Source organism: Limanda limanda, chromosome 4 (genome assembly GCF_963576545.1).
Source record: "Limanda limanda chromosome 4, fLimLim1.1, whole genome shotgun sequence".
In the NCBI taxonomy this organism is placed as follows: domain Eukaryota; kingdom Metazoa; phylum Chordata; class Actinopteri; order Pleuronectiformes; family Pleuronectidae; genus Limanda; species Limanda limanda.
This window is the reverse complement of record NC_083639.1, coordinates 32,306,090-32,332,476: the sequence shown is the minus strand read 5'-3', so window position 1 is coordinate 32,332,476 and position 26,387 is coordinate 32,306,090. Positions and strand designations below refer to the sequence as shown.

Sequence of the window (26,387 nt, the reverse complement as noted above, 5' to 3'; positions counted from 1 at the left end):
CCTCTGCTGCAGCTGTGGCCGGTCACGGTGTCTGTCCTCCGGGCTGACAGCTGAGACGAGTCCCTCTGATGTCCACAGGAAGAGACACAACCTGGGAACGCCCCCAAGGACGGAGCCGCAGCTGGTCCAAAACTCACGGAAAACCGCGAAGCGAAAATGAGTCAGGTTTGTTTGGACACATTAACTATAGTTGATATATCATATATGATCTATCATATAATATGATATATATTATATGATATTAATTATATTATATTATTTCAATATAATGTGTCTATAACTAAAGAGATTCAACTTTAATCAAAGTGAATCCAACAGTCATGACCCCTCTTTACATTGTGTTAACTCCTGTGGAAGCAGCTGCAGGTCAAAGGTCACACAGAAGAATCAGAGCTGCACATCGCTGCTGACACATGACACATGATGTGCTCCATCACTAAAGGTCTCCAGCAATAACTACATGGATGAGAAACATTTCCTGAAGCTTAACGAGCAATCACAGGAGACAAGTCGTTATAGACTCTGATCTGTTCAGATTAACAAGGAAACCAAAACCTTTTTCCACCATAAAAACACAGCAAAGGTATCAGATAGCCAACGTCTTCGTCTTCTCCGTGTCCGGCTCCTCTTCTTCATCCTGAGATCTTTGTGTTCCTCCAGTTTCACGTCACGTGTTAGAAACCTGGTCCACACGTCCACTCGCTCTCTGGGAAGCTTCCACACATCGTCCTGCTGGTTCCTCACATGGACTCACACGTGTCACACGTTACCAGGAGGCTGCAGGAGAAGATCCAGAACATGTCCAGAGACACTGACTCACACATTTGTTCTCACAGAGAACCTGAAGAACATGTGAAGAACATGTGAAGAACATGAGAGGAACACGTCCAGACTTCATGTGTGAAAACAGCTTCAGTCACATCATGTGTTTAAAGAGTTCAACAAATCACGATATTTATAATTTAATATTTATTTTCAAAAGCCATCTGTGTGTAATTACAGTTATTAAGGTATCAGAGTAATGAAAATATAATAAATCTTTTGTCTGAGCTCGAGATTCAAGTGCAACATGAATAATAACCTCTGACCCTTTTGGACGTTATCAGAACATTTGTCAACAGGTTTCAAACGTTAGCGGAAGAAAAACGATTTAAAGATGTTTCATAGCTTCTTTAACATTTCACATTTAAACCAACAAATATTATAGAATACAATCATCAGCTTCACATGTAACAAACTATCCATTCTAACTTTATGTAATTCAGCACAGTTTTAGTCTGATATTAATTGTAGCAAGCTCCAGAGTTAAAGACAAACTGATCTCATGAACAAAGCTAATTATAGATTAGTTTTCTGATATATATATATCTGTCTAACGATCTATCAAATATGATCTGGTATCCTCTTGATTGTCTGAATTGTTAAACATCAGAAAACAGTGAAAATATTTCAGATGAGGACATCGTCCAACAGGTCAATGTCACAGAAGACATCAATTAATCATTCAATCATTTCAGCAGTAACTTGATGATTCTGTGGGTTGATGTTGTGGACAAAGACGTGTCCTCACATTCATGTCCAGTGCAAAGACATGATGGAGAAGCCTGTGTGTGGTTGCAGGCGATTGGACGGAGGACGGAGGGCTCTGATTGGCTCTCAGCCCATGTAGGGGTAGCTCCAGCCACGGAGGGGCACGCTGGTCTGCTTCACCACCTGCGGAGACGTCCACCTCAGGACGTAGTGAGAACCTCCAGGTTTGTCGTTGGTCCCTTGATGGAGAGAGGAGGTCAGAGGTCAGAGGTCAGAGGTCAGAGGACAGAGCAGCGTCAGCATCACTCCAGGTCACGACTCTCACCTGAAGCTCGAGCGCCTCCAAACGGCTGCTGGGCCACGACGGAGCCGGTGGACTTATCGTTGACGTAGTAGTTTCCTGCAGCGTTTCTCAAAGCAGCTGCAGCTTCATCGATCACTGACCTGCAGAACAGAACCCTCAGAGATGAAAACTGGCTCAGCTGCTTCCTTATGATCTGATTTACTTTACTTTGGTAGCTACTTCAGGTGAGTGACTTCCTGTTACTGGTTCAGCTGTTTCTTATGATTTGATTTGCTTTACTTTGGTAGCTACTTCAGGTGAATGACTTCCTGTTACTGGTTCAGCTGCTTCCTTATGATTTGCTTTACTTTGGTAGCTACTTCAGGTGAGTGACTTCCTGTTACTGGTTCAGCTGTTTCTTATGATTTGATTTGCTTTACTTTGGTAGCTACTTCAGGTGAGTGACTTCCTGTTACTGGTTCAGCTGCTTCCTTATGATCTGATTTGCTTTACTTTGGTAGCTACATCAGGTGAGTGACTTCCTGTTACTGGTTCAGCTGTTTCTTATGATCTGATTTGCTTTACTTTGGTAGCTACATCAGGTGAATGACTTCCTGTTACTGGTTCAGCTGCTTCCTTATGATTTGATTTGCTTTACTTTGGTAGCTACATCAGGTGAGTGACTTCCTGTTACTGGTTCAGCTGTGTTAGTCTCTGTTCTTCTCTGTGTTAGAATTATATAACAAAGTGGTTTGAGTGACTTTTTTCATCTGACATCAGAACCTTCTGGTCGCCCTCTTGTCCAGACCTCCCAGTGACCTCCCAGTGACCTCCTGTGACCTCCCTCTGACCTCCCAGTGACCTCCTGTGACCTTCCTGACCTCCCAGTGACCTCCTGTGACCTCCCTCTGACCTCCCAGTGACCTCCTGTGACCTTCCTCTGACCTCCCAGTGACCTCTACTGACCTCCCTCTGACCTCCCAGTGACCTCCTGTGACCTCCCAGTGACCTCCCTCTGACCTCCCAGTGACCTCCAGTGACCCAACACTGACCTCCCAGTGACCTCTACTGACCTCCCAGTGACCTCCAGTGACCTCCCTCTGACCTCCCAGTGACCTCCAGTGACCCAACACTGACCTCCCAGTGACCTCTACTGACCTCCCAGTGACCTCCAGTGACCTAACACTGACCTCCCAGTGACCTCTACTGACCTCCCAGTGGCCTCCCAGTGACCTCCCTCTGACCTCCCAGTGACCTCCCAGTGACCTCCCTCTGACCTCCCTCTGACCTGCCAGTGACCTCCTCTGACCTCCCAGTGACCTCCCTGACCTCCCAGTGACCTCCCAGTGACTTCCCTGACCTCCTCTGACCTCCCAGTGACCTCCTCTGACCTCCCAGTGACTTCCCTGACCTCCCTCTGACCTCCCAGACCTCCCATTGACCTCTGCTGACCTCCCAGTGACCTCCCAGTGGCCTCCCAGTGACCTCCTCTGACCTCCCTCTGACCTCCCAGTGACCTCCCAGTGACCTCCCAGTGACCTCCTCTGACCTCCCAGTGACCTCTGCTGACCTCCCAGTGACCTCCTCTGACCTCCCAGTGACCTCCCAGTGAACTCACTGATCCTGAGCGAACACGGCTCCTGTCAGAGCGAACGGTGACGTGTTGTCAATCAGCTGCAGAACTTCCTTGTAGTCGTTGTCAGGATAAACGTAAACCGTCAGAACCGGACCAAAGATTTCCTGCACAACACAAACAACGTGACGTGAGCACACACACACACACACACACACACACACACAGACACACACCATTACATTACATTGAGCGACTCACAATAAGTGCATCAACCATGAGGGAACAAACCAGAACAACAAGAATCAAGTTTTTATGCGAGTGGTAATGGACAGGATGTCAACGCTGGCGCCTGCACCTCGTTCATGATGGCGTCCTGTGGGTCCGTGGTCTCGATGATGGTCGGCTCCACGAAGTATCCCTTGCTGTCGTCACAGCGACCTCCGGCGATGACCTTCAGACTGGCGGACGCCTTGGCGTGATCGAGCCACCTTTTAATGCGACTGAACGACTGCAGGAGAGAGAGAGAGACGTCAGGAATGAACAGATCAACAGAGGGAAGGGAAGTGAAGAGGAGACTCTACCTTGTCGTCGATGACGGCGGAGAAGAAGCTGCTGAAGTCTTCAACGGGCTGAAGAAGAGAAACAAACCTTCAACTGAAGCTGAACACATTCAAACGGTTTCTCTGTGTCAAACAGGTTCTAGAGGAGGACGCAGTCCGGGCAGTGAGGACTCACGTCTCCCACTCGGATGTCTCCGTGGATGTCCAGGAGTCCTTGTTTGATCTGCGGCCACACGCTCTCAGCCACGTACATCCTGGAGCACGCCGAACACTTCTGACCTCCGTACTCGAAGGCAGAGCGGATCGTCCCGGTCACCACGCTCTGGACGTCCGCAGAGCCGTGGACGAAGTGGAAGTTCTTCCCGCCACACTCTGGAAGCATCAGGAGACACGTTCAGTCACAGGACGCTGAGAGGAGGACGAGTGAGGACGGAGGAGGGTCTGACCTCCAAACGCTAGAGGTCGTACTCACCTCCTGCCAGTCGAGGGAAAACCTTGTACGTGTCCAGGTTCTGTCCCACTTGTCTCCAGAGACGCTTGAACGTTCTGAGGAACAAAATCAGCTTCAGTCTCTGTGATGAGTCCGTTTCAATGATTCGTCAACAGTGAAAACAAAAAGTGTTTTTACTGATGTAGTAAAGACGTTCTTACGGGACGCTGCCGGTGAAGTTGATTCCCGCCAGGTGCTGCGAGGAGGTGACGGCGTCTCCGAACACGGGGCCGTCGGCCGGGAGGAACTGGACGATGTTTGGCGGGAGACCACATTCCCTCAGGACTCTGTAGACGGCGTAGCTGGCAGACATGGCGGCGTCACTGGGCTTCCACAGAACCACGTTCCCCTGAAACACACCTGCATCAGTCCGTCGATCCTCAAGCGTTCGTTCGTCCGTCATCAATAAAGTTCTGATCAGTTCATCAACAACATGGATCTGTCGTCACCGCAGCTGAGACCAGCACTCACCATCAGAGTCGGGGTTCCCGCCAGGTTTCCACCAATAGCAGTGAAGTTAAATGGAGCCACAGCTGCTACAAAACCCTGAGGGAGAAGAAGAGATGAGACCTGCACCAGCACCAGACCAGCACCAGACCAGCACCAGACCAGTACCAGACCAGCACCAGACCAGTACCGGACCAGTACCGGACCAGCACCAGACCAGCACCAGACCAGCACCAGACCTGAACCAGACCTGAACCAGACCAGTACCAGACCAGCACCAGACCAGCACCAGACCAGCACCAGACCAGCACCAGGCCAGCACCAGACCTGAACCAGCACCAGACCAGCACCAGGCCGGCACCAGGCCGGCACCAGGCCGGCACCAGACCAGCACCAGGCCGGCACAGGACCAGCACCAGACCAGCACCAGACCAGCACCAGACCAGTACCAGACCAGCACCAGACCAGCACCAGACCAGCACCAGACCAGCACCAGACCAGCACCAGACCAGCACCAGGCCGGCACCAGACCAGTACCAGACCAGCCCTGCACCAGCACCAGACCAGCACCAGACCTGCACCAGCACCAGACCTGCACCAGCACCAGACCAGCACCAGACCAGTACCAGACCAGCACCAGACCAGTACCGGACCAGCACCAGACCAGTACCAGACCAGCACCAGACCAGCACCAGGCCGGCACCAGACCAGCACCAGACCAGCACCAGGCCAGCACCAGACCTGAACCAGCACCAGACCAGCACCAGACCAGTACCAGACCAGCACCAGACCAGCACCAGACCAGCACCAGCACCAGACCTACACCAGCACCAGCACCAGACCTACACCAGCACCAGACCTACACCAGCACCAGCACCAGACCTACACCAGCACCAGACCAGCACCGACCAGCAGAAGAACAGAAGCTGTAATGACACCTCCTCACCTCCAGGCCGCGGTACAGCATGGTGTTCGTGCTTCCATCTGCGTCCAGCGGCTGCTGCTTCTCCAGGTCGACTGCGTGTTGTGCGTTGAACCTGAAGAAGTCGATGAGCTCGGCAGCGGCGTCGATCTCGGCTTGGACCACCGTCTTGCCCTGCGGTGCAGAGGTCAGAGGTCAACGAGAGGACGACATGTTGTGTTAAAGATCCAAACTTTACACCTTCCTGGGACTGAGGTGTTGGAACGACAAGTTTCAATGACACATTTCTTAGAATGGACCGAGTGAAGAAGACTGGAGTGACTGTTTCATACTCTGACGCCCCCTACTGGCCACTTCAAGTCATTACAGATAAAGACCAGGACAGGTATTGAGCTGAAGACGGACTCGGATCAAACCGACGTCTCTGGGCTCGTCTCACGCACCTGTCCGATCATGGTCTTGGCGAGGATCTCCGCTCTCCTCGGTCCACTGATGACATCAGCGGCCTTGAACAGGACCTGGGCTCGGTCCTGAACCGGTTTCAGGTCCCACTCTCTCCTCGCCGCCATGGACGCCAGGATGGCTTTGTTGATGAGCTCCTGAGGAGGAGGAGGAGGAGAACTGTGAGAGTTCACAGAAAACACAACAGCTCCTCCTGCTGGTCACAGTCAGACACAGATAAAAACACATGTGACTCAGATCTACGGTGGCCCTGACGCACTGCGACTTCAGAAAACACAAGAGAGCAAAGTGAGAAAACATCTTCATCCACTTCACAACACAACACAACACAACACAACAACACACAACACACAACACAACACAACAACACACATTCCACAAACGCGCTGCAAATCAGGAATAAGACAACGGGCGTTTTAAAATACAATTTTAAAATATTTGAGACTGAATCTGAGCATCAGGTGTGAAAGGTCCCCTGTTGGTTTGCAGTGCAAACACTTTGTGGATAGTTGGAACCATAGACATATATAAAGCTAGATGTCTCGGCCAATGGAGGCGAACGTCACCACATGGCGGCCATCTTGCCAGGGTGGCTCGCTCACCCATAACATTGTGTTGTAGTGGTGCGTACTTTTTAAATAACCATAACTTGCTCAATTTTCAACCGATTTTTAAACTGTTTGGTTTGTTATAAACGTCAGAGATGTAGTTATGACACTGCATACTTATGAATAATTATTTTATTTTTCTAAACAATTTAATAATTTATGCAGTGTCATAACTACATCTCTGACGTTTATAACAAACCAAACAGTTTAAAATCTTGCTGAGGGCCAGCCGCCCTCAGCAAGATGGCCGCCATGTGGTGACGTTCGACTCCGTTGGCCGAGACATCTAGTGTTTATATATGATATCTATGGTTGGAACGAACATGAAGCTTCAGACTCTCAGAGGAAACGACTGATGCCGAGTCATAGATGCTGAGTCACAGATGCTCAGTCACAGATGCTGAGTCACAGATGCTGAGTCACTGTTACTGACAGAATGAGTTCTCACCTTGTCAGCATAGCAGAACTTGGCCACCTTGTGTGCGTGGTTGAACGGCTGTGAACACAAACACAATCAGTTACTCGTGGCTCCGCCCCTCCCGGGGTGAGCTGGGTTGGTGTGGACTCACTGATAACTGGTATCTGACGTCTGGCGTCCACACGTGTTCGTCTCCCACCACACACGGGATCTCCTCTGTCGCCCCCTTCAGGCCGGCCAGGGCCTGGAGCACAAGGGTCAGGAGGAAGCAGGTGTTCACACGTTAATCCAGATCAGATTCACACGAGGTTCTTTATAAAGCTGCTCAAACAGAGGTCATGTGATCTGACCTCAGTCGGAGGTCATGTGATCTGACCTCAGTCGGAGGTCAGGTGATCTGACCTCAGTCGGAGGTCAGGTGATCTGACCTCAGTCGGAGGTCATGTGATCTGACCTCAGTCGGAGGTCATGTGATCTGACCTCAGTCGGAGGTCATGTGATCTGACCTCAGTCTGAGGTCATGTGATCTGACCTCACTCGGAGGTCATGTGATCTGACCTCAGTTTTACCTTCAGCAGCTCGGCTCGCTCTGGACTCCCCTCAGTGAAGGACAGGATGGGCTCGTTCTTCACCTGCCCCCCCGCACAGGCACTGGTCCTCAACCTACACACACGCACAGACACACAGACACACACACAGACACACAGACACACACACACACACACACACAGAGGCAACATTCTCAGGTTAAAGTTTCTCCAGTCGACAAACATCTGATGTGAAGCTGAAGCTCTGGACTGAAGCCAAATGTGTCTTTGATCAGCACGTTGCCTTGTGGACTCTCAGAGACCTGATCCCAGAGACCTGATCCCAGAGACCTGATCCCAGAGCCCTGATCCCAGAGACCTGATCCCAGAGACCTGATCCCAGAGACCTGACCCCAGAGACCTGATCCCAGAGACCTGACCCCAGAGACCTGATCCCAGAGACCTGACCCCAGAGACCTGATCCCAGATACCTGACCCCAGAGACCTGATCCCAGAGACCTGATCCCAGAGACCTGACCCCAGAGACCTGATCCCAGAGACCTGATCCCAGAGCCCTGATCCCAGAGACCCGATCCCAGAGACTTGATCTCAGAGACCTGACCCCAGAGACCTGATCCCAGAGACCTGATCTCAGAGACCTGATCCCACAGACCTGATCCCAGAGACCTGATCTCAGAGACCTGATCTCAGAGACCTGACCCCAGAGACCTGATCCCAGAGACCTAATCCCAGAGACCTGATCTCAGAGACCTGACCCCAGAGACCTGACCCCAGAGACCTGATCCCAGAGACCTGATCCCAGAAGCCTGATCCCAGAGGCCTGATCCCAGAGACCTGATCTCAGAGACTTGATCCCAGAGACCTGATCTCAGAGACCTGATCCCACAGACCTGATCAGAGAGCGGGACAGGGTGAAGGTGAAGTGAGAGAGACCACCTGTCGTCAGTCCTGTAGAACTCCTGGTCACATGACTCAAAGTGGAGCAGTGTGAACCAGTCTGAGGGGACGGGTGGGTCCTGCAACATGTGAGCAGCACGTAGGAGACAGAAGACAGTCTGTCCCTGAGGCCGAGCAGAGGACGTCCAGCTGTGGACGTCCAGCTGTGGACGTCCAGCTGTGGAGCCTTTGAACCTTCTTGTTTGCAGAGCTGCTGGTTTAGTTCTGGGTGGGACAGACGAGTTGGACACTGAGGACGAGCCGCTGAGGACACGGTTCAACAGGTTCCATCACGGAGAAGATTGAAACAAACTGATAATAACTTTAATAACTTTGTTGTGTCTTCACATCTGAGCAGGAGAGAAGGTGATGTCCTCCTCATGTCCTGCTGGTCTCTGCTTCAGTCCAGTTCGATCCGGTTTGAAAACCTCAGCCGCTCCACATGGATGATTAACTGAAGGTCGGGGGGGCGAGCTGGTCACGTGACCAGTTCAGCTTCTCTGTTGGTTCAGGGGGGGGCGGGGGGGGGGCTGCAGAAGGTTGAACCTGACTCCAGCTGATATCTGACCTGAGTGCAGCACATGTTCCACACACAATCACACACAATCACACACAATCACACACATCACACACATCACACACATCACACACATCACACACTCTGGTTTCACACCGGCACTGAACAGTTTCTGGGACTTGTCCCCCCCCCCCCCCCCGTGACAACTGGAACATGATACTGGATCAGAACTGTGCAGGCCCCAGAGTCCCTTAGCACGCCCCTGTGAGTCCCAGGATGGAACCACATCATCATAACTATAAGTAATATAATATAATATATTATAATGTCATATAATATAATATAATATAATGTAATATAATATAATATAATGTAATGTAATATAATGTGATATAATATAATGTAATGTAATGTAATGTAATGTAATGTAATGTAATGTAATATAATATAATGTAATATAATGTAATATAATATAATATAATATAATGTAATATAATGTAATAAATATAATATAATATAATGTAATATAATATAATGTAATATAATGTAATATAATATAATATAATATAATGTAATATAATATAATATAATGTAATGTAATATAATGTGATATAATATAATGTAATATAATATAATATAATGTAATGTAATGTAATGTAATGTAATGTAATATAATATAAAAGAATGTAATATAATGTAATATAATATAATGTAATGTAATGTAATGTAATGTAATGTAATGTAATATAATATAATATAATATAATGTAATATAATGTAATATAATGTAATAAATATAATATAATATAATGTAATATAATATAATATAATGTAATATAATGTAATATAATATAATATAATGTAATATAATATAATATAATATAATATAATGTAATATAATGTGATATAATATAATATAATATAATATAATATAATATAATATAATATAATATAATATAATATAATATAATATAATGTAATATAATATAATGTAATATAATGTGATATAATGTGATATAATATAATATAATCAGCAGAAACCAAACCGCTGGCTCCATGCAGAGACGATGAGGGTCACGTGACCTCAGGTGATCTGTGACTCAGAGTCATGTGACCAAACATGAAAACACATGACATCACTGATCGATCGATAACTCATCAAGTGACCTGTCAATCACCCGCTGAGGGGTTACACCACAGGGGGGGGCGGCTCTGACTTTACATCTAATTAGCTAGCTTGAGCTAACTATAGATAACTGGAGCTAACTGGAGCTAACTAGAGCTAACTGGAGCTAACTAGAGCTAACTGGAGCTAACTCGAGCTAACTGGAGCTAGCTTGAGCTAACTGGAGCTAACTGGAGCTAACTAGAGCTAACTGGAGCTAACTAGAGCTAACTGGAGCTAACTGGAGCTAACTTGAGCTAACTGGAGCTAACTGGAGCTAACTGGAGCTAACTAGAGCTAACTGGAGCTAACTGGAGCTAACTGGAGCTAACTAGAGCTAACTGGAGCTAACTTGAGCTAACTTGAGCTCTAGAGCTAACTGGAGCTAACTAGAGCTAACTGGAGCTAACTAGAGCTAACTGGAGCCAACTGGAACTAACTGGAGCTGACTTGAGCTGACTTGAGCTGACTTGAGCTAACTAGAGCTAACTGGAGCTAACTGGAGCTAACTAGAGCTAACTTGAGCTAACTGGAGCTAGGTTGAGCTAACTTGAGCTAACTTGAGCTAACTTGAGCTCTAGAGCTAACTGGAGCTAACTAGAGCTAACTACAGCTAACTGGAGCTAACTAGAGCTAACTGGAGCTAACTAGAGCTAACTGGAGCTAACTGGAACTAACTTGAGCTGACTGGAGCTAACTAGAGCTGACTTGAGCTAACTAGAGCTAACTTGAGCTAACTGGAGCTAGGTTGAGCTAACTTGAGCTAACTTGAGCTAACTGGAACTAACTTGAGCTGACTAGAGCTAACTGGAGCTAACTAGAGCTAGGTTGAGCTAACTAGAGCTAACTGGAGCTAACTAGAGCTAACTAGAGCTAACTAGAGCTTACTTGAGCTATCTTGAGCTAACTTGAGCTAACTGGAGCTAAATGGAACTAACTTGAGCTGACTAGAGCTAACTGGAGCTAACTAGAGCTAACTTGAGCTAACTGGAGCTAGGTTGAGCTAACTAGAGCTAACTGGAGCTAACTAGAGCTAACTAGAGCTAACTTGAGCTGACTTGAGCTAACTAGAGCTTACTTGAGCTATCTTGAGCTAACTTGAGCTAACTGGAGCTAACTGGAGCTAGCATGCTGGAGCCGCCCCCCCCCGGGCTGAGGCGGTCTCATGCCCGCCCATGTGAGCCTGTCTCCGGGTACCTACCCCCGCCAGGACCGAGCCAGCACCGCCGGAACCCGGAGCATGTTCCTCCGCAGACTGGAAGACACAGAGAGACAGGAAGCAGCGGACAGACCGGGACACTCAGCAGCAGGACAGACACCCTCACACGGATCAGTCTCGGACCAGGAGCCGATCCAGATCCGGACTCCACCACCGGCTGGGGGGGGGGGGTCAGTGTGACGGAGAGCTGCAGTTTGAACACGTCTCCTCCATCAGGTCCATCAGGTCCATCAGGTCCATCAGGTCCATCAGGTCCATCAGGTCCATCAGGTCCATCAGGTTAATGAGGAACTATTCACCAGAACCGAGCTGTCTATCTGTTTATCTGTTTAACATCCGTTCACCACCCCCCCCCCTCTCTGTCAGATGGAACATTCCACAGGCGGGTCTGATCTGGCCAATCAGCGAACAGGAAAATATCCTCAGCGAATCACAGGTCACAGAACCGAGCTCTGCTTTATGTTTTTTTTTATATGAAGTGCTTTATCGACAAACAGCAACGTGAACAAATACAACGAACAAAGTAAACACACATTATCATTAGAGATTGAGAATCAATACACTGTGACACTTCCGTTTGATGACGTCACTGTTTATTGATTAAGAGTGAAACCCTACACTTTAACTTCCTGTTAATAATTCATCACGTTCAGGAAAAACAGCTCAACAGCTGGTCCTGATGTCAGTTGTTGTGAGTTGTTGTGAGTTGTTGTCAGTTGTTGTGAGTTGTTGTGAGTTGTTGTCAGTTGTTGTGAGTTGTTGTGAGTTGTTGTGAGTTGTTGTGAGTTGTTGTGAGTTGTTGTCAGTTGTTGTGAGTTGTTGTCAGTTGATGTGAGTTGTTGTGAGTTGTTGTGAGTTGTTGTGAGTTGTTGTGAGTTGTTGTGAGTTGTTGTCAGTTGTTGTGAGTTGTTGTCAGTTGATGTGAGTTGTTGTGAGTTGTTGTGAGTTGTTCACAGTTGTTGTCAGTTGTTGTGAGTTGTTGTGAGTTGTTGTCAGTTGATGTGAGTTGTGAGTTGTTGTGAGTTGTTGTCAGTTGTTGTGAGTTGTTGTCAGTTGTTGTAAGTTGTTCACAGTTGTTGTGAGTTGTTGTCAGTTGTTGTGAGTTGTTGTCTTCAGTTGTTGTGAGTTGTTGTCAGTTGTTGTGAGTTGTTGTCTTCAGTTGTTGTGAGTTGTTGTGAGTTGTTGTGAGTTGTTGTCAGTTGTTGTGAGTTGTTGTCAGTTGTTGTGAGTTGTCGTCAGTTGTTGTGAGTTGTCTTCAGTTGTTGTGAGTTGTTGTGAGTTGTTGTGAGTTGTTGTGAGTTGTTGTCAGTTGATGTGAGTTGTGAGTTGTTGTGAGTTGTTGTGAGTTGTGGTCAGCGGTGAAGCCGATGTGTTGATGGTTCGGTTCCACTTTGTTCGTCATATTATTGTTGTTATTTGTATCTGCTCCATCAGTTGTTTACTTGTGTTCATGAAACTTCTTGTGTTGAAACACAAACTCACATATTTCCAACTTGTGTCTTTTCTCTTCATCTTTTCTCTTCTGTTCTTTTTACATCAGTCAGAGTCTCCGTCTGTGAACTGATTGGTCGAGGATAATGTCAAGAGACGTCCTCGGGTGTGTCTCAGGTTACAGGTGTGTGAGTGTGTGTAAACAGTCATCAGTGTGTGTTGTGTGATGAGTTGTGCGCTGACAGGAAGGGTGTGTGTCGCTGAGGCCTTTTCATCCTCAACCGGAGGATTTATCCGGAGGAAACTGCAAACACTCATTTGAGCGTTTGATGTTTCTGAGGCTGAGCGGCGACATCGCAGTGATCCGACCAATCAGTGAGCGGCGTCCTGTCCGCACTGCTGTGACACACTGCTGCACACAAATCCTCACAAAACATCAAATCTGTGTTTTTCACTCTGTTTTCTGACCCATGATGCACCAGTAAAGACCCAGGATGCAGCGTGCTGGGGGGGGCTCTCTCTCCCAGGACCTGGCGTCCCATCGCACACCTGGAAGGGGCGGAGCCTCGGCAGGTAAGAGCAGGTAAGTCCTTGTCGTCTGAGCGTCAGTCGAGGAAACGCTGCAGCTGAGGTGAGACACAAAGACTTTAGACCATTCTCACCGAGCTTCATTCATCATCACTTCTTCTATACTCAACCATTTTATGACTTATAACATCTGTATATTAGTAATGATATAACATCTGTGTTTGAAATGTTTTATTTATATTTATTCCAACAAACTCAAACATCTTCTCATCCTGTTTCACTGTTTATTTTCTGTTTAATATTGTGTATTATTTATATGTTATTGTGTTTATGTTGAAACTTTTCTGATTTACTTTGACTGATGTTTCTCATTTTAATTTCATTCTGCCGCTGTAACATTATCTCAAACTCGTGTTAACGTTCAGCCACGTTTTTTATTCTATTTTTAGAAAACGTTTATTTTGTATTTTTTATTGTTTCATGCTGAGTTTACGAAAACTCTCATATTTGATAAACCTGGAGATGTTTCTTTATTTTTATTCGATTATTAGATGATGAAACCTGAGCAACTAATCAATAAATGAATCACTAAGAGACGAAGCTCCACTGTTTCCTCCGTCGTGTTTCAGAACATTGTCGTTAGAATATTAATGTTTAACTAAACCTTTCTTTTACCTCCTGCTGATATCGTCCTTTCTCTGTCCCTAAAATAATGAATTCCCTAAACACTACACTAGAGTGGAGAAGACATTGCCATGGTTACTGAGTTGATCTGAAACTAGAGTATTAATACCTTTAATACGCTTCAGCTGATTGTTGATGAGAAGCTCTGTGATTGGCTGACTGTTCATGAACTGCATCCTGGGAGTCGTAGTTTTTCTGATCCAGCGCCAGCTGAGTATTTACATGTTTTGACTGTTCAGTGAAGTTTCATCTCTGTCTTCAGGTCCGATGACGTCCTGAAACCAACCCGATCCGATGTGAGTGTGTCCAGATCACATGATGAGCTACACCTTCTCTCGTCCAATCACAGAGCAGCATTCCTCTCACCTGAGCTTCAGTCTGTCTCCCCCTGCTGGACTCAGTGAGGACGTCTCTCAACCCTCGGATGCTCGGCCCTTCTTGGTCTTCCCCTCCAGGATGGACGCCGCCGGCCTCGGCCTCTACCGAGGTCCCCTGAGGGGCCCCGGGCTCCTGCCCTACCTGCCCCCCCCCTTCCACCACCACGGACACTTCAGCGTGTTCGAGTGTCCCTTCGAGCCGGCGTTCATCCAGAAACGCAACGAACGCGAGCGTCAGAGGGTAAAGTGCGTGAACCAGGGTTACGCCAAACTGAGGGACCACCTGCCGGGTCCGAGCGCCGACAAACGCCTCAGCAAGGTGGAGACTCTGCGCGCCGCCATCAGGTACATCCAGTACCTGCAGGGCCTGGTGGCTCTGGGAGACGGGGGGGGCCACACCGGGGACCGGGCCCCCAACACTTCAGCCCCTGGACCCGACTGAGGGGGTCACACGCTGCTGTCGTCTGCTCGGTTCAACAAGCATCATAGATCCAGAACCACAGGATCAGAACCAGACCAGGGAACAGGAACCAGAACAGAACCAGATCTGAATCCGACGTGAACCAGAACCTGAACAGATCATGAAAGAAAAACCAGGACGAGACCAGAACCAGCTTTTCAGAAGAGGAATCAGATTCCTGATCCGGTCAAGTGCTGAAACACTCCTGCAGTCACACTCACTTGCAGGGGGCGCTGTTTGACTGCAGGACTAACAGTAGAGCTCCCCCTGCTGGACAAACTAATATCTGAGGAGAAAAAACTGTTGAATATTTTCTGACAAATTTACAGATTTTTCAACGATTCAAAATAAAATAAAAAATACCAAAACAAAGTCAAGTTTTCTTCTTTTGTGTTTATCGTCCCACTCAGTGAAACACAGCGCCCCCTGGTGGCTGCAGTGCAGGTCATGAACCCTCCTTCTCCAGGTTAGCTGCCGGGACACGGACCCAACGAAGGAATCAAAGCAAACGCTAAATCAATGCTCGTCAAAGACGGTTCATAGACATTAGCAACAGATACTGAATAACTGCTAATAATAATATTAATTAAAGCAGCTCGGACATTTTAGATTGAACAGACATTAGCAGAGTTATCACCTGGGATTAGAACTCACGACCTTGGACACTGAGGTCGTGACCTCAATGAGACTCACTCGTGATGGAACTTCACACAGGACTGAGACGTCTGACAAGTATTTTCACAAAGTTTCATGAGAAACAGTTTTTCCTTTGACTGCAAAAGGAGACATCATAAATATCAAAACATTTCAAAAATCCTGTTTGTGAACATTTTGTCAAGAACTCATATTACTTATTTAATTAGATTTCCAGTGTTTACAGTTAAACATTTAGATTCTGTGAAGCAAGAGGGACCAGCCGCCATTATTTATTATAATATTAATAAAATGTGGTTAATGATGAATGAGCTCCTCAAACTAAAAATATTTTAAATATGTGACATCTGTTCAAATGGTGAAACTCTGTGTCTCTGGTGGAAAGTACCTGAAAGTAACTGAGTACATCTACTCTTAGTAACTGAGTAAAAGGACTTGTTGTGTGTTCAGTGGTGAGGGTCAGGAGGCGGGGCCTCCGAGGGCCCAGGGTCAGGAGGAGGGGCCTCCGAGGGCCCCAGGGTCAGGAGGCGGGGCTTCAGAGGGCCCAGGGTCAGGAGGCGGGGCTTCAGAGGGCCCAGGGTCAGTGAGGACACACACGCTGAAGGACGATTCTTTACTTTTTATTCCACAGTGGTGAACATCACACCAATCAGGTGCATCGATTATCAGTGATTAGAGTCTGATAAATCCTCAAGGAAGTTCATGCAGATTCCACTTCCTGTCACATGACCACTGTTCATCTTTGGCTTCAGAGACGAAACTCAAACAAACCGAGCTGCAAAGATTCAGAGTCCGGCTGCAGTTTGACTCTCGAGTCACAGAGAAGTTGATCAATTCATTTCTCATCGGTTTAAAAAGTTGATGTTTACGACAAATCAAGACTTTAAAACTTTAAAATAAAACTGATCAGAAATAAAATTCATTAATACTGAGATCAACGATTCTGTTTCTCATGATGAAACAGCAGAGACACTGAAGACATGTTCACTGAGGACAGAAACCTCCACACTCACCAGAACCTCACCAGTACTTCACCAGTACTTCACCAGTACCTCACCAATACTTCACCAGTACTTCACCAGTACTTCACCAGTACTTCACCAGTACTTCACCAATACCTCTCAGGTTTATTAAATACGTTTGTCAGAAAGTTTCCCTGAATCTTAATATATTAGTTGACGAAGCTGCAGAACAACAGACGAGGACTCGAGTCAGTGAAGAGTCCAGCAGATCTAAGTCTGTGTCTCTGAGTCTTTGAGTCTTTGTGTCTTTGAGTCTCTGTCTCTCGTCAGTATGATGACAATGTTTGTTTCTGATCCACACCTGCAGCTTCTCATTGAATCAGTGTGAGATGCGTCCAGGTGCGTCTTCCTCCTGGGTGGGGGGGGTGCCCTGGCCCCGGAGGACGACCAGCCGGCGGTGCTGCGGCTGCAGACAGAAGCCGATGCTCTGCTCCGCCTCCTGGCAGCGCCGCAGGAAGCGGCCGCGGTCCCGGGCCAGCTGCTCCCAGGGGCCGCGGCGGTCCTCCCCCCCGCCCAGGAAGATCTCCTCCACTCGCTCACAGAAACGCACCTGAGAGAGAGAGAGAGAGAGGGCGTTAGAGAGAGAGAACACTGTCACATGGATGAAAAGAGGCGGAGTCACGAGACACTGACCTTCTTGGTTGAGGCCGCGCTCTGAGAGGTGGAGGAGGAGGGGGGGGGGGCCGGGGGCTCAGAGAAGCCGCTGTCCAGTCGCTCCTCGGCCTCCTCCTTCCTGTACTCAGGAGGAGAAGCTGCTTTGTGGTGGGGGGGGCCCGGGGGGGTCCGGGGGGCCCTCTTGGCCTCTGGCCCCACCTTGTGTGTCCCTGTGGTCCTGATGGGCGCCTGGAAGTTCAAAGGACTGTAGGGGTCCGACGAGCAGCTGAAGGAGCTCAGCAGGCGGAGGCTCTCCACCTCGTCCGCCTCGCTCGCCGAGGCCGAGTCGTCCCACACGTCCAGGCCGGAGGGGGGGGAGGAGGCGGGGGGAGAGGGGGGTGTGGCGGTGCGGGTGGCGGTGGGAACGGGCCTGGGCGGCGTGCTGTGCAGCTGGGCGCTGAAGCTCCGGGGGTTGTACGGGTCCACGCTCTGACACAACGCGTTCCAGAGACGCTCGGACTCCGAGTCGCCCTCGCCGTCGCCCTCGCCGTCTGACTCCTCCTCCTCTTCATCAGTCGAGTCCGACAGGTCCGACGAGCCCTCGCTGTCGAACCCATCGTCCTCCTCCTCCTCCTCGCTGGACTCTGATTGGCTGCTGTCCTCCTCGTCGCTGCAGGGGCAGCCCATGATGAAGGCGATGGCTTTGTTCTGGCACTCGGGGGGGCCGGCGGGCGCCATGTTGTCCACGGCCGGACCCTCATCAGCTGAGTGTGGTGGTCTGTCCTCGTCGGTGGTCTCTGATGTCCCCTCAGACCTCTGGTCCTGCATGGGGGTCTCTGATGTCCCCTCAGACCTCTGGTCCTGCATGGGGGTCTCTGATGTCCCCTCAGACCTCTGGTCCTGCATGGGGGTCTCACAGGTTCCCGTCTCGTCACTGGAGTTCTTCAACAGGAGAAGCTCCTCCTCCAGGCTGGAGTAACCGTGGTCCTGCTCCGGGGTCAGAGGCTCGCTGCAGGCTCCGCCTCCCGGGCTGCTGAGCTCTGCCGTGGCCCCCCCTGGGTTCTGGATTGTGTGAAGACCCTCACTGTCCGGCCCCCCCTCTTTGTGCTCAGCGGCTCCAGAGGGTTCTCTCACAGTCCAGTCCTCTGCAGGGGGGGGCGGTGACCCTGCAGGGGGGGGCGGTGACCCTGCAGGGGGTGGGGGGGTCTGGTCCTCAGTCCAGGACAAAGCTCTCTGTGAAATGTCCTCACCCCCCCACAGACTGCCCCACCACGTGGGTTTCACTTCCTGAGCTGACACCGGGTTCATCAGGACCGGGTTCATCAGGACCGGGTTCATCAGGACCGGGTTCAGGAAGGTCCTGACAGATGACACGCCCCCGACCCGGGTGGGCGGACCCAGGCTCAGCTCCCCGGGGTCCTCGATGCCCAAGTCCCGCAGAGCCGCGGCGGTCAGCCACGGGGGGGCGGAGCCGGGTCCAGAGCCGGGTCCGGGTCCCAGTGGCCCCCCGGGTCCGGGTCCCTGCTGACACCACGTGTCGGTCAGCTGAGCGGCTGCGTGCTGCGTCACGTGCTCCAGCTGCTTGAAGAAGTCTCCTCCTTCCTCGGTGAAGCGGATCTGAGAAGCGGACCCGGTCCCGGTCCCGGACCCGGTCCCCCGGGGGCCCTCGTCAGCCGGAACCGGAACCCGACCCGGGAGGAACCTCTGCACGAAGCACAGCGCGGGCCTCGACACCACGGAGAACAGGCCGATCCACGGACTCTCCTGAGGGACCAGACCGCCTGACGAGACCCCGCGGCCGGCCCGAGAGGACGAGCTCTGTCCGCTGGAGACATGTCCGTCCTCCGTCCCACTCCTCAACATGGCGCTGGCGTTAAAGTGTCAAATAAAAATAAATATAAAAGTGACACAGTCCGGGTGCTGGTCCAGGTCGGGTTCTGGTCCGGGTCCAGGTCTGGGTCTCAGCAGCAGCTTCACACACTTTAACACTTTCAAAGTCTTTCCTGGATCTCTCCTCCTGGTCCAGGTCCTGGTCTCAGACTGGATCTCTCCTCCTGGTCCAGGTCCAGGTCTCAGACTGGATCTCTCCTCCTGGTCCAGGTCCTGGTCTCAGACTGGATCTCTGGTCCTTGTCCAGGTCCTGGTCTCAGACTGGATCTCCGGAGCTTCACTGACTCTCACACCGGCTCCTCGAGCACCGGGAGCCCGGGGAACAGGAGCCCTCGGCCGGGCGGGCTCCGCGGGGGCTGGGCCCCTTCCTCGTGGACAGTTTGGAACAGAAGCTGAGCACGGTCGAGTCCCGGTCCGAGGACAGAACCAGGTCCGAGTCCGGAACCGGATCCATCGAGTCGGATTCCGTAGAGCCGGTGCAGCTAGCGGGTTAGCTTAGCAGCGGGCTAGCTTAGCAGCGGGTTAGCCTAGCAGCGGGTTAGCTTAGCAGCTAGCTGACGGTTAGTTCCGCACACAGCGACAGATGTCAGAGCTTGAACCCGGAGGAGGTGAGTCTACATGCGGGTTAAAGTCTCCCCGGTCCTGGTTCGGATCCTGTTAGGTCTTCTGGACTCGGGCTCGGCTCGGCTCGGCTCGGGTCTTCGTCGCTTCTTCTTCGGAGATTTCATCAGAAAGTTTAGGGGCCGTCAACTGTGACGCGTGTTTCCGGTGACGTGACGGTGCAGCTGCGGTTAGGGAGCGTCGCGGTGTTACTGAAGCGCGTCACAGCGGAACTCTTCTTCTTCTTCTTCTTCTTCTTGTTGTTGTTGTTGTTGTTGTTGTGGTTGTTGTGGTTGTTTTTGTTGTTGTTTGATGGCGGGTGGCCCCTGACCTTCACGGTGCATCACCGCCCCCCACTATGATGGAAATAAATAAATATAAATTAATAAAACCCAACCTCAAACTTCGATCCTCTTCATTGAACCACTTTCTTTTAAAAACTCAAACAATTCTTTATAGTTTCCTTCTCCCATGTTAGACACACTCCTCCACTCCTCTTCTCCTCTTCTCCTCTTCTCCTCGTCTCCTCTTCTCCTCGTCTCCTTGTCTCCTCTTCTCCTCGTCTCCTCTTCTTCTCGTCTCCTCTTCTCCTCGTCTCCTCGTCTCCTCGTCTCCTTGTCTCCTCATCTCCTTGTCTCCTAGTCTCCTCGTCTCCTCTTCTCCTCGTCTCCTCTTCTCCTCTTCTCCTCGTCTCCTAGTCTCCTCGTCTCCTCGTCTCCTTGTCTCCTAGTCTCCTCGTCTCCTAGTGAACCTTCTCCTCGGCTCCTCGGCTCCTTAATGTATCGGCTCCTCGGCTCCTCGTCTCCTCTTCTCCTCTTCTCCTCTTCTCCTCGTCTCCTCGGCTCCTCTTCTCCTCGTCTCCTAGTCTCCTCGTCTCCTAGTGAACCTTCTCCTCGGCTCCTTGTCTCCTCGTCTTCTTGTCTCCTCGTGAACCTCTCTGGGTGGGATGTTCCTGTCCGGTTCCTCAGGTTCTTCTCCTGAACACGTCCACTCTGTCCTGAAGGACGTCTCCATGAAGCTGCTGGGTTTGATCTGGCACCAAGAGGCGTGAGCACATCACCCCCATTCTGGCCTCCTTGCACTGGATCCCTATTCATTTTAGGATACAGTTTAAAGTTTTATTATTTGTTTTTAAGGCACTCAATGGGCTGGCCCCAGCCTACATCACTGACCTTGTACAGCCCCAGTCAGTCCAGAGGTCCCTCAGATCCTCTAGCAAAGGTTTTCTGCACGTGCCACGCTCACGGCTCCAGCAGGAAGGTGACAGGGCCGCTCCACGTCTGTGGAACCTGCTCCCTCAGGACATTAGATCCGCCCCCTCCATTTCTGCCTTCAAGTCCAGGCTAAAAACCCACTTTTACTCCCTGGCCTTCCTTTCCCCCTAACTGTTATTGAATGTTATTGCACTTTGTATTGGATTTTAGGACTTAGGGTCAATTTGTATTGTTATATTGTATTATTTGCCTTTTATTGTCATTGTACAGCACTTTGGTCAGTTTATGCTGTATTTAAATGTGCTCTATAAATAAAACCTACTTACTTACTTACTTACTACTTTAACAGGACACCTTGTCCCGGGTCTGTCCCTTTAACTGGACACCTTGTCCCGGGTCCGTCCCTTTAACAGGACACCTTGTCCCGGGTTCGTCCCTTTAACAGGACACCTTGTCCCGGGTCCGTCCCTTTAACAGGACACCTTGTCCCGGGTCCGTCCCTATAACAGGACACCTTGTCCCGGGTCCGTCCCTTTAACAGGACACCTTGTCCCGGGTCTGTCCCTATAACAGGACACCTTGTCCCGGGTCCTTTAACTGGACACCTTGTCCCGGGTCTGTCCCTTTAACAGGACACCTTGTCCCGGGTCCGTCCCTATAACAGGACACCTTGTCCCGGGTCCGTCCCTTTAACAGGACACCTTGTCCCGGGTCCGTCCCTTTAACAGGACACCTTGTCCCGGGTCTGTCCCTATAACAGGACACCTTGTCCCGGGTCCGTCCCTTTAACAGGACACCTTGTCCCGGGTCTGTCCCTATAACAGGACACCTTGTCCCGGGTCCGTCCCTTTAACAGGACACCTTGTCCCGGGTCTGTCCCTTTAACAGGACATGTGTCCCTGCTATCTGCTCCCACGTGTTTTTCAGTCGGTTCCTTATTTGGGCGTGTTGCTGTGTCCTGTGTTAAAAATAGTTTTCAGGAGAAAACTTGTCTGTTTTCTGTTTCATCAATCAAATTAAATATGGTTTTAACTGGGACTTTTAAAATGTATATATATTTATATGAAATAAAAACTGTGTTTTTAACATGACTGCAAATAACGATTCTTTATATTAAAACCAGAAATGTATTTCAATTTTCATTTATATCTTCAATCTTATGAGAGATTAATTTGAGAACAAAGTTCAAGTTTTAAAAGACAAAAACTAATTAGAAGTGAGATTAATTTCATAATATTCAAGTCGTCATATCATAACTTTAATCTCATTAAACCACGTTGTTCTTGTAACTTGTCTTTTAATTCAATATGGACGATTCTCATTTCAACAGATGTTTGAAGTTCTGAAGAGAAAAGATCTTTTTTTTCACTTTATCGTTAAAAGGTCAAATCACAGTGAATAACAGAGGGAGAAAGAGAAAGAAAAGAACAGGAGGAACATTTTTTATTCAATTCAAGTTTATTTTTTAGTGCAAATGATACAAAAGAAGATGAAAATGAAAGTTAATTAAAAACAGCTTCTTTCTATGAGAATCTAAACCTGAACGACTCCGCTGCAGCGGAAAGTCACATTTTAATCATATGGTCAGTTTATTAAAAACAAAGATCAGGTTTATTTACATTCTGTCTCTGTCAGGGGTCAGAGGTCAGACTGTACTGCTCACCACTCTCCTTCTCCATCAGTGTTTTCTTCTTTCAGATCAAACTCGTCACATTTCACCAGACTGCATCAAAAATATACTGATGTAAAAAAATCATTTCAACTCGTACAAAAAAAAATCATGAATCTGTTTCTCTAGTTCTGAATTCAGAGCTCGTCACAATCATTCACGCTATTGAGACATAATGATCGCACAAACGTTATAATGATCGCACAAACGTTATAATGATCGCACAAACGTTATAGTGATCGTACAAACGTTATAATGATCGTACAAACGTTATAGTGATCGTACAAACGTTATAATGATCGTACAAATGTTATAACGTTATAATGATCGCACAATCGTTATAATGATCGCACAAACGTTATAGTGATCGTACAAACGTTATAATGATCGCACAAACGTTATAATGATCGTACAAACGTTATAATGATCGCACAAACGTTATAATGATCGTACAAACGTTATAATGATCGTACAAATGTTATAACGTTATAATGATCGCACAATCGTTATAATGATCGCACAAACGTTATAATGATCGTACAAACGTTATAATGATCGTACAAATGTTATAATGATCGCACAAACGTTATAATGATCGCACAAACGTTATAATGATCGCACAAACGTTATAATGATCGCACAAACGTTATAATGATCGCAACAGTGAGCATGAAAGGTCAAAGGTCAAGAAGAATTATTTCAAAACATCTGAGCTACAGAAACGTCTGGAGACAGAAACGTCTGGAGACAGAAACATCTGGAGACAGAAACATCTGGAGACAGAAACGTCTGGAGACAGAAACGTCTGGAGACAGAAACATCTGCAGCCGAGTGGGGAACAGATTCGTTTCCAGCTTCAGTTCATCAACAAAAACATGAAATCACAGATCCTCATTAACACTGTAAAAAATATCCTCAGTCTGTCCCCGCCCCCTCACGCCCCCCCACCTCACTCCAACCCCTCACTACCTCACCCCCCCTCAAACTCCCTAACTCCACCCAACCTCACGCTACCTCACTCCCTCACTCACTCCACCCCACTCCAACTCCCCCTCACCTCACACCCCCTCACTCCCTCCCGCCCCCCACTCCACCCCCCCTCACCTCACACCCCCTCACTCCCTCCCGCCCCCTCTCTCCCCCCCACCTCCCGCCCCCTCACTCCACCCCCCCTCACCTCACACCCCCTCACTCCCTCCCGCCCCCTCTCTCCCCCCCACCTCCCGCCCCCTCCCTCTGATTGGCCTCCAGCTGCTTCCTGTCAGTTTCAGCGTTTAGAGCGAAGCTTCTCAGTGTCGCTGTGAGTTTGTGCGACGGAGGAAACGTGTGTTTGTGTAACGCAGCTTTGACTTGAAGTGTGTCAGTTGTTTCCTGTGATGAGACTTTCTTCTTCTGCAGTAGTTTATAAAAAGTGACGTGTGAACGTTTCCTCTTCATGGTCCCTGAGGATAAACCTCCTACGTTCCCTCGCAGTGTGACGACTGACACGGGCTTGAGTTTGAACTTCTGAGTGAACTGATTTCACATCTACTTCAGTGTGTGTCTGTGTGTGTGTGTGTGTGTCTGTGTGTGTGTCTGTGTGTGTGTGTGTGTGTGTGTGTGTAGTGAGTCTTTGAACTTTTAATTATTTTAGTAATATGTATGTTTGCGTGTTTCAAGTGCAAAAGATGAATTTTCATTGATGTTAAATTAAAAACATCAGAAGAATCTGAGTGTTTGCAGGTTTCCATGGAAACGTGTCTTGAATTGAAGTTGAAGTGAACAGCGATGATGTCATTGAAGTGACCTCACACAGAGGATCAGCCACAAGGCTTTTACTTTGAAAGGATTTTCCTTCTTTCCTCAGTCATCCTCATGAGGAGAAACACCTCTCTTCTTCTTCTTCTTCTTCTTCTTCTTCGCTTGCTTTAGATCCCTGTTTCCTGCTGGTCAGTGGGCGGAGTCAGAGGCGGCGGTGCTGAGCCGGTGCCAGTCGACCCAGTGCTGACCTGGGACCAGCTTCTTCAGAGGAATGAAGGTCTCCCCCAGCAGAGTGTTGTCCCAGAAAGCTCCGTCCCCCAGAACCCGCAGGTGGATCACCCGCTGGTCCAGGTCGCCGCGCGGGATCCGCTCGTACAGCAGCTGAGAGGGAGGAGCTACAATCAACCAACCAATCACATTCACCCTCACAACTGAACTCGGATTTTAGACGGTTTCAGTGTGAGTTTGTCTGTTTGTGTGTCTTTGTCTGATTAGTGTGTGTGTCAGATGTGTAAAGACCAGATTAACGAGAGTCACGTGACCAGACTGTACCATCTCATTGTAGGTGGGGTTACAGGTGCGTCGCGCCGCCTTCGTCTTCCTCTTACTGGTTTTCTGAGGGTCAGGGAGGAGGTAGAGCTTCACGTACGGGTCAGGGTCTGTCCCATCCTGAAGAGGCTGCTACACACACACACACACACACCTCAGTGTTCAGCTGAGCTCAGAATATCAAAAACACGTGTACAACACGTCCATGTCTGGATACACACACACACACACACACACACACACACACACACACTGACCAGTCCTCGTATGTGCATGACCATGATGAAGAGTTTGTCGTTCTTGTAGGAGATGGAGAGTTTGACTTCACCCAGGTCTTTCTCTGAGGCCGGAGACCAAGACAACTCTGTACAAACAATATACACAATACAGACACACACAGTAACACATCAAATACAAACAGAGTTTATGTCTTCATACGCGTGTGTGTGTGTGTCCCTGCACAAACCTGCTGGTTTGCTGGTTGTTGGTCCTGGTCTCTCGTCTCTTGGCAGTGGGTGGAAGAAAGTGTAGACCAGCTCGCACTGTAACACACACACACGTACACGTACACACACACACACACACACACACACACACACACACACACACACACACACACACACACACACACACACACACACACACACACACACACACACACACACACACACACACACACACACACACACACACACACACACACACACACACAGTTAGTGATGAATCACAATACATGGACTCGACCCTCCGGGCCTGGTTGTCGGGTCTGACCTGGGCGACCTCTGGAGCGGCGTGGATCAGGTGCCAGACGTAACCATTCAACTCGTCTTTCCTCCTGTCGGCCATCGCCTCACCTCGGGACCGACCAATCACAAAACGGTTTGGGAAACTGTGGGCGGGGCGAAGAGGAGACGTGACGTTTCTTCACTGTCACTCAAAGTGACATCATGATGTCAGGTGTTTGTGTGTGAGTGTGTGAGTGTGTGATTGTGTACCTGGGCAGTCTGGATGAAGGGAACATTAGTCTCATTTTACTGTGAAGTTCATAAAACTCTTCAAACGTCCTCTGAACCAGCTGCACTTCCTGTCCGTCACGCTCCACCTTCACCACGAAGGCCTGAGACACACACAGACACACACATGTTCTGTATGATACTTCATTGTGTTGTTAAGATCCCGTGTTACACACTGATGATGTGTTTCACTCACGTAGCCCTTGCTGGAGCGCAGGTGGCGGCACACGTACAGGTTCCTGATCACGCCGGCGCTCTTCGGCGTCTGAACCTTCGGAGCAA

At 49.1% G+C, this 26,387-nt stretch overlaps 4 protein-coding genes across 4 annotated transcripts in view; 1 reads left to right on the top strand and 3 right to left on the bottom strand.

Annotated features, from left to right (window-relative positions):
- Positions 1 to 954: 954 nt before the first annotated feature.
- On the bottom strand, positions 955 to 11,827 carry aldh4a1 (aldehyde dehydrogenase 4 family, member A1). The gene is made up of 15 exons (XM_061069022.1): positions 11,663 to 11,827; positions 7,866 to 7,959; positions 7,448 to 7,540; positions 7,327 to 7,374; positions 6,252 to 6,407; positions 5,833 to 5,982; positions 4,911 to 4,985; positions 4,601 to 4,788; positions 4,422 to 4,495; positions 4,125 to 4,321; positions 3,971 to 4,018; positions 3,745 to 3,897; positions 3,432 to 3,553; positions 1,856 to 1,974; positions 955 to 1,769 (listed from the first exon to the last, which is right to left on the bottom strand). Exons 1-15 carry the CDS (start codon positions 11,701 to 11,703, stop codon positions 1,657 to 1,659), a joined length of 1,671 nt encoding a protein of 556 aa, XP_060925005.1. The 5' UTR covers positions 11,704 to 11,827; the 3' UTR covers positions 955 to 1,656.
- Positions 11,828 to 13,026: 1,199 nt separating this feature from the next.
- LOC132999364 (achaete-scute homolog 5) lies at positions 13,027 to 15,513 on the top strand. Its single transcript, XM_061069021.1, has 2 exons — positions 13,027 to 13,694; positions 14,586 to 15,513. The coding sequence occupies exon 2, from the start codon at positions 14,639 to 14,641 to the stop codon at positions 15,140 to 15,142; it is 504 nt and encodes a 167-aa protein (XP_060925004.1). The 5' UTR covers positions 13,027 to 13,694; positions 14,586 to 14,638; the 3' UTR covers positions 15,143 to 15,513.
- Positions 15,514 to 16,418: 905 nt separating this feature from the next.
- On the bottom strand, positions 16,419 to 20,417 carry LOC132999404 (protein phosphatase 1 regulatory subunit 15B). The gene is made up of 2 exons (XM_061069069.1): positions 17,470 to 20,417; positions 16,419 to 17,386 (listed from the first exon to the last, which is right to left on the bottom strand). The coding sequence occupies exons 1-2, from the start codon at positions 19,291 to 19,293 to the stop codon at positions 17,156 to 17,158; spliced, it is 2,055 nt and encodes a 684-aa protein (XP_060925052.1). The 5' UTR covers positions 19,294 to 20,417; the 3' UTR covers positions 16,419 to 17,155.
- A 3,618-nt stretch (positions 20,418 to 24,035) lies between these two features.
- The window catches only part of pik3c2b (phosphatidylinositol-4-phosphate 3-kinase, catalytic subunit type 2 beta), a 23,303-nt gene continuing 20,951 nt past the window's right edge, over positions 24,036 to 26,387 (bottom strand). The window contains exons 27-33 of the mRNA XM_061069068.1: positions 26,302 to 26,387; positions 26,088 to 26,209; positions 25,864 to 25,981; positions 25,559 to 25,634; positions 25,350 to 25,456; positions 25,096 to 25,224; positions 24,036 to 24,924 (exon numbers count right to left, since the gene is read on the bottom strand). The exon at positions 26,302 to 26,387 is cut by the window's right edge and continues 107 nt beyond it. Of these exons, the coding sequence (XP_060925051.1) occupies positions 24,733 to 24,924; positions 25,096 to 25,224; positions 25,350 to 25,456; positions 25,559 to 25,634; positions 25,864 to 25,981; positions 26,088 to 26,209; positions 26,302 to 26,387 (830 nt within the window). The 3' untranslated portion in view covers positions 24,036 to 24,732. The remainder of the gene's footprint in view (positions 24,925 to 25,095; positions 25,225 to 25,349; positions 25,457 to 25,558; positions 25,635 to 25,863; positions 25,982 to 26,087; positions 26,210 to 26,301) is intronic.

Bases quoted from the DNA above. Each gene is read 5' to 3' on its own strand.
- LOC132999364 (XM_061069021.1), top strand. From the start codon at position 14,639: ATGATGAGCTACACCTTCTCTCGTCCAATCACAGAGCAGCATTCCTCT.
- aldh4a1 (XM_061069022.1), bottom strand. From the start codon at position 11,703: ATGCTCCGGGTTCCGGCGGTGCTGGCTCGGTCCTGGCGGGG. The intron at 7,375-7,447 runs GTGAGTCCACAC...TTGTGTTCACAG, and splicing joins ACGTCAGATACCAGTTATCA to CCGTTCAACCACGCACACAA. The intron at 1,770-1,855 runs GTGAGAGTCGTG...CTCTCCATCAAG, and splicing joins TGGAGGCGCTCGAGCTTCAG to GGACCAACGACAAACCTGGA.
- LOC132999404 (XM_061069069.1), bottom strand. From the start codon at position 19,293: ATGTTGAGGAGTGGGACGGAGGACGGACATGTCTCCAGCGGACAGAGC. The intron at 17,387-17,469 runs GTCAGTGTCTCG...TCTCTCTCTCAG, and splicing joins GCGCGGCCTCAACCAAGAAG to GTGCGTTTCTGTGAGCGAGT.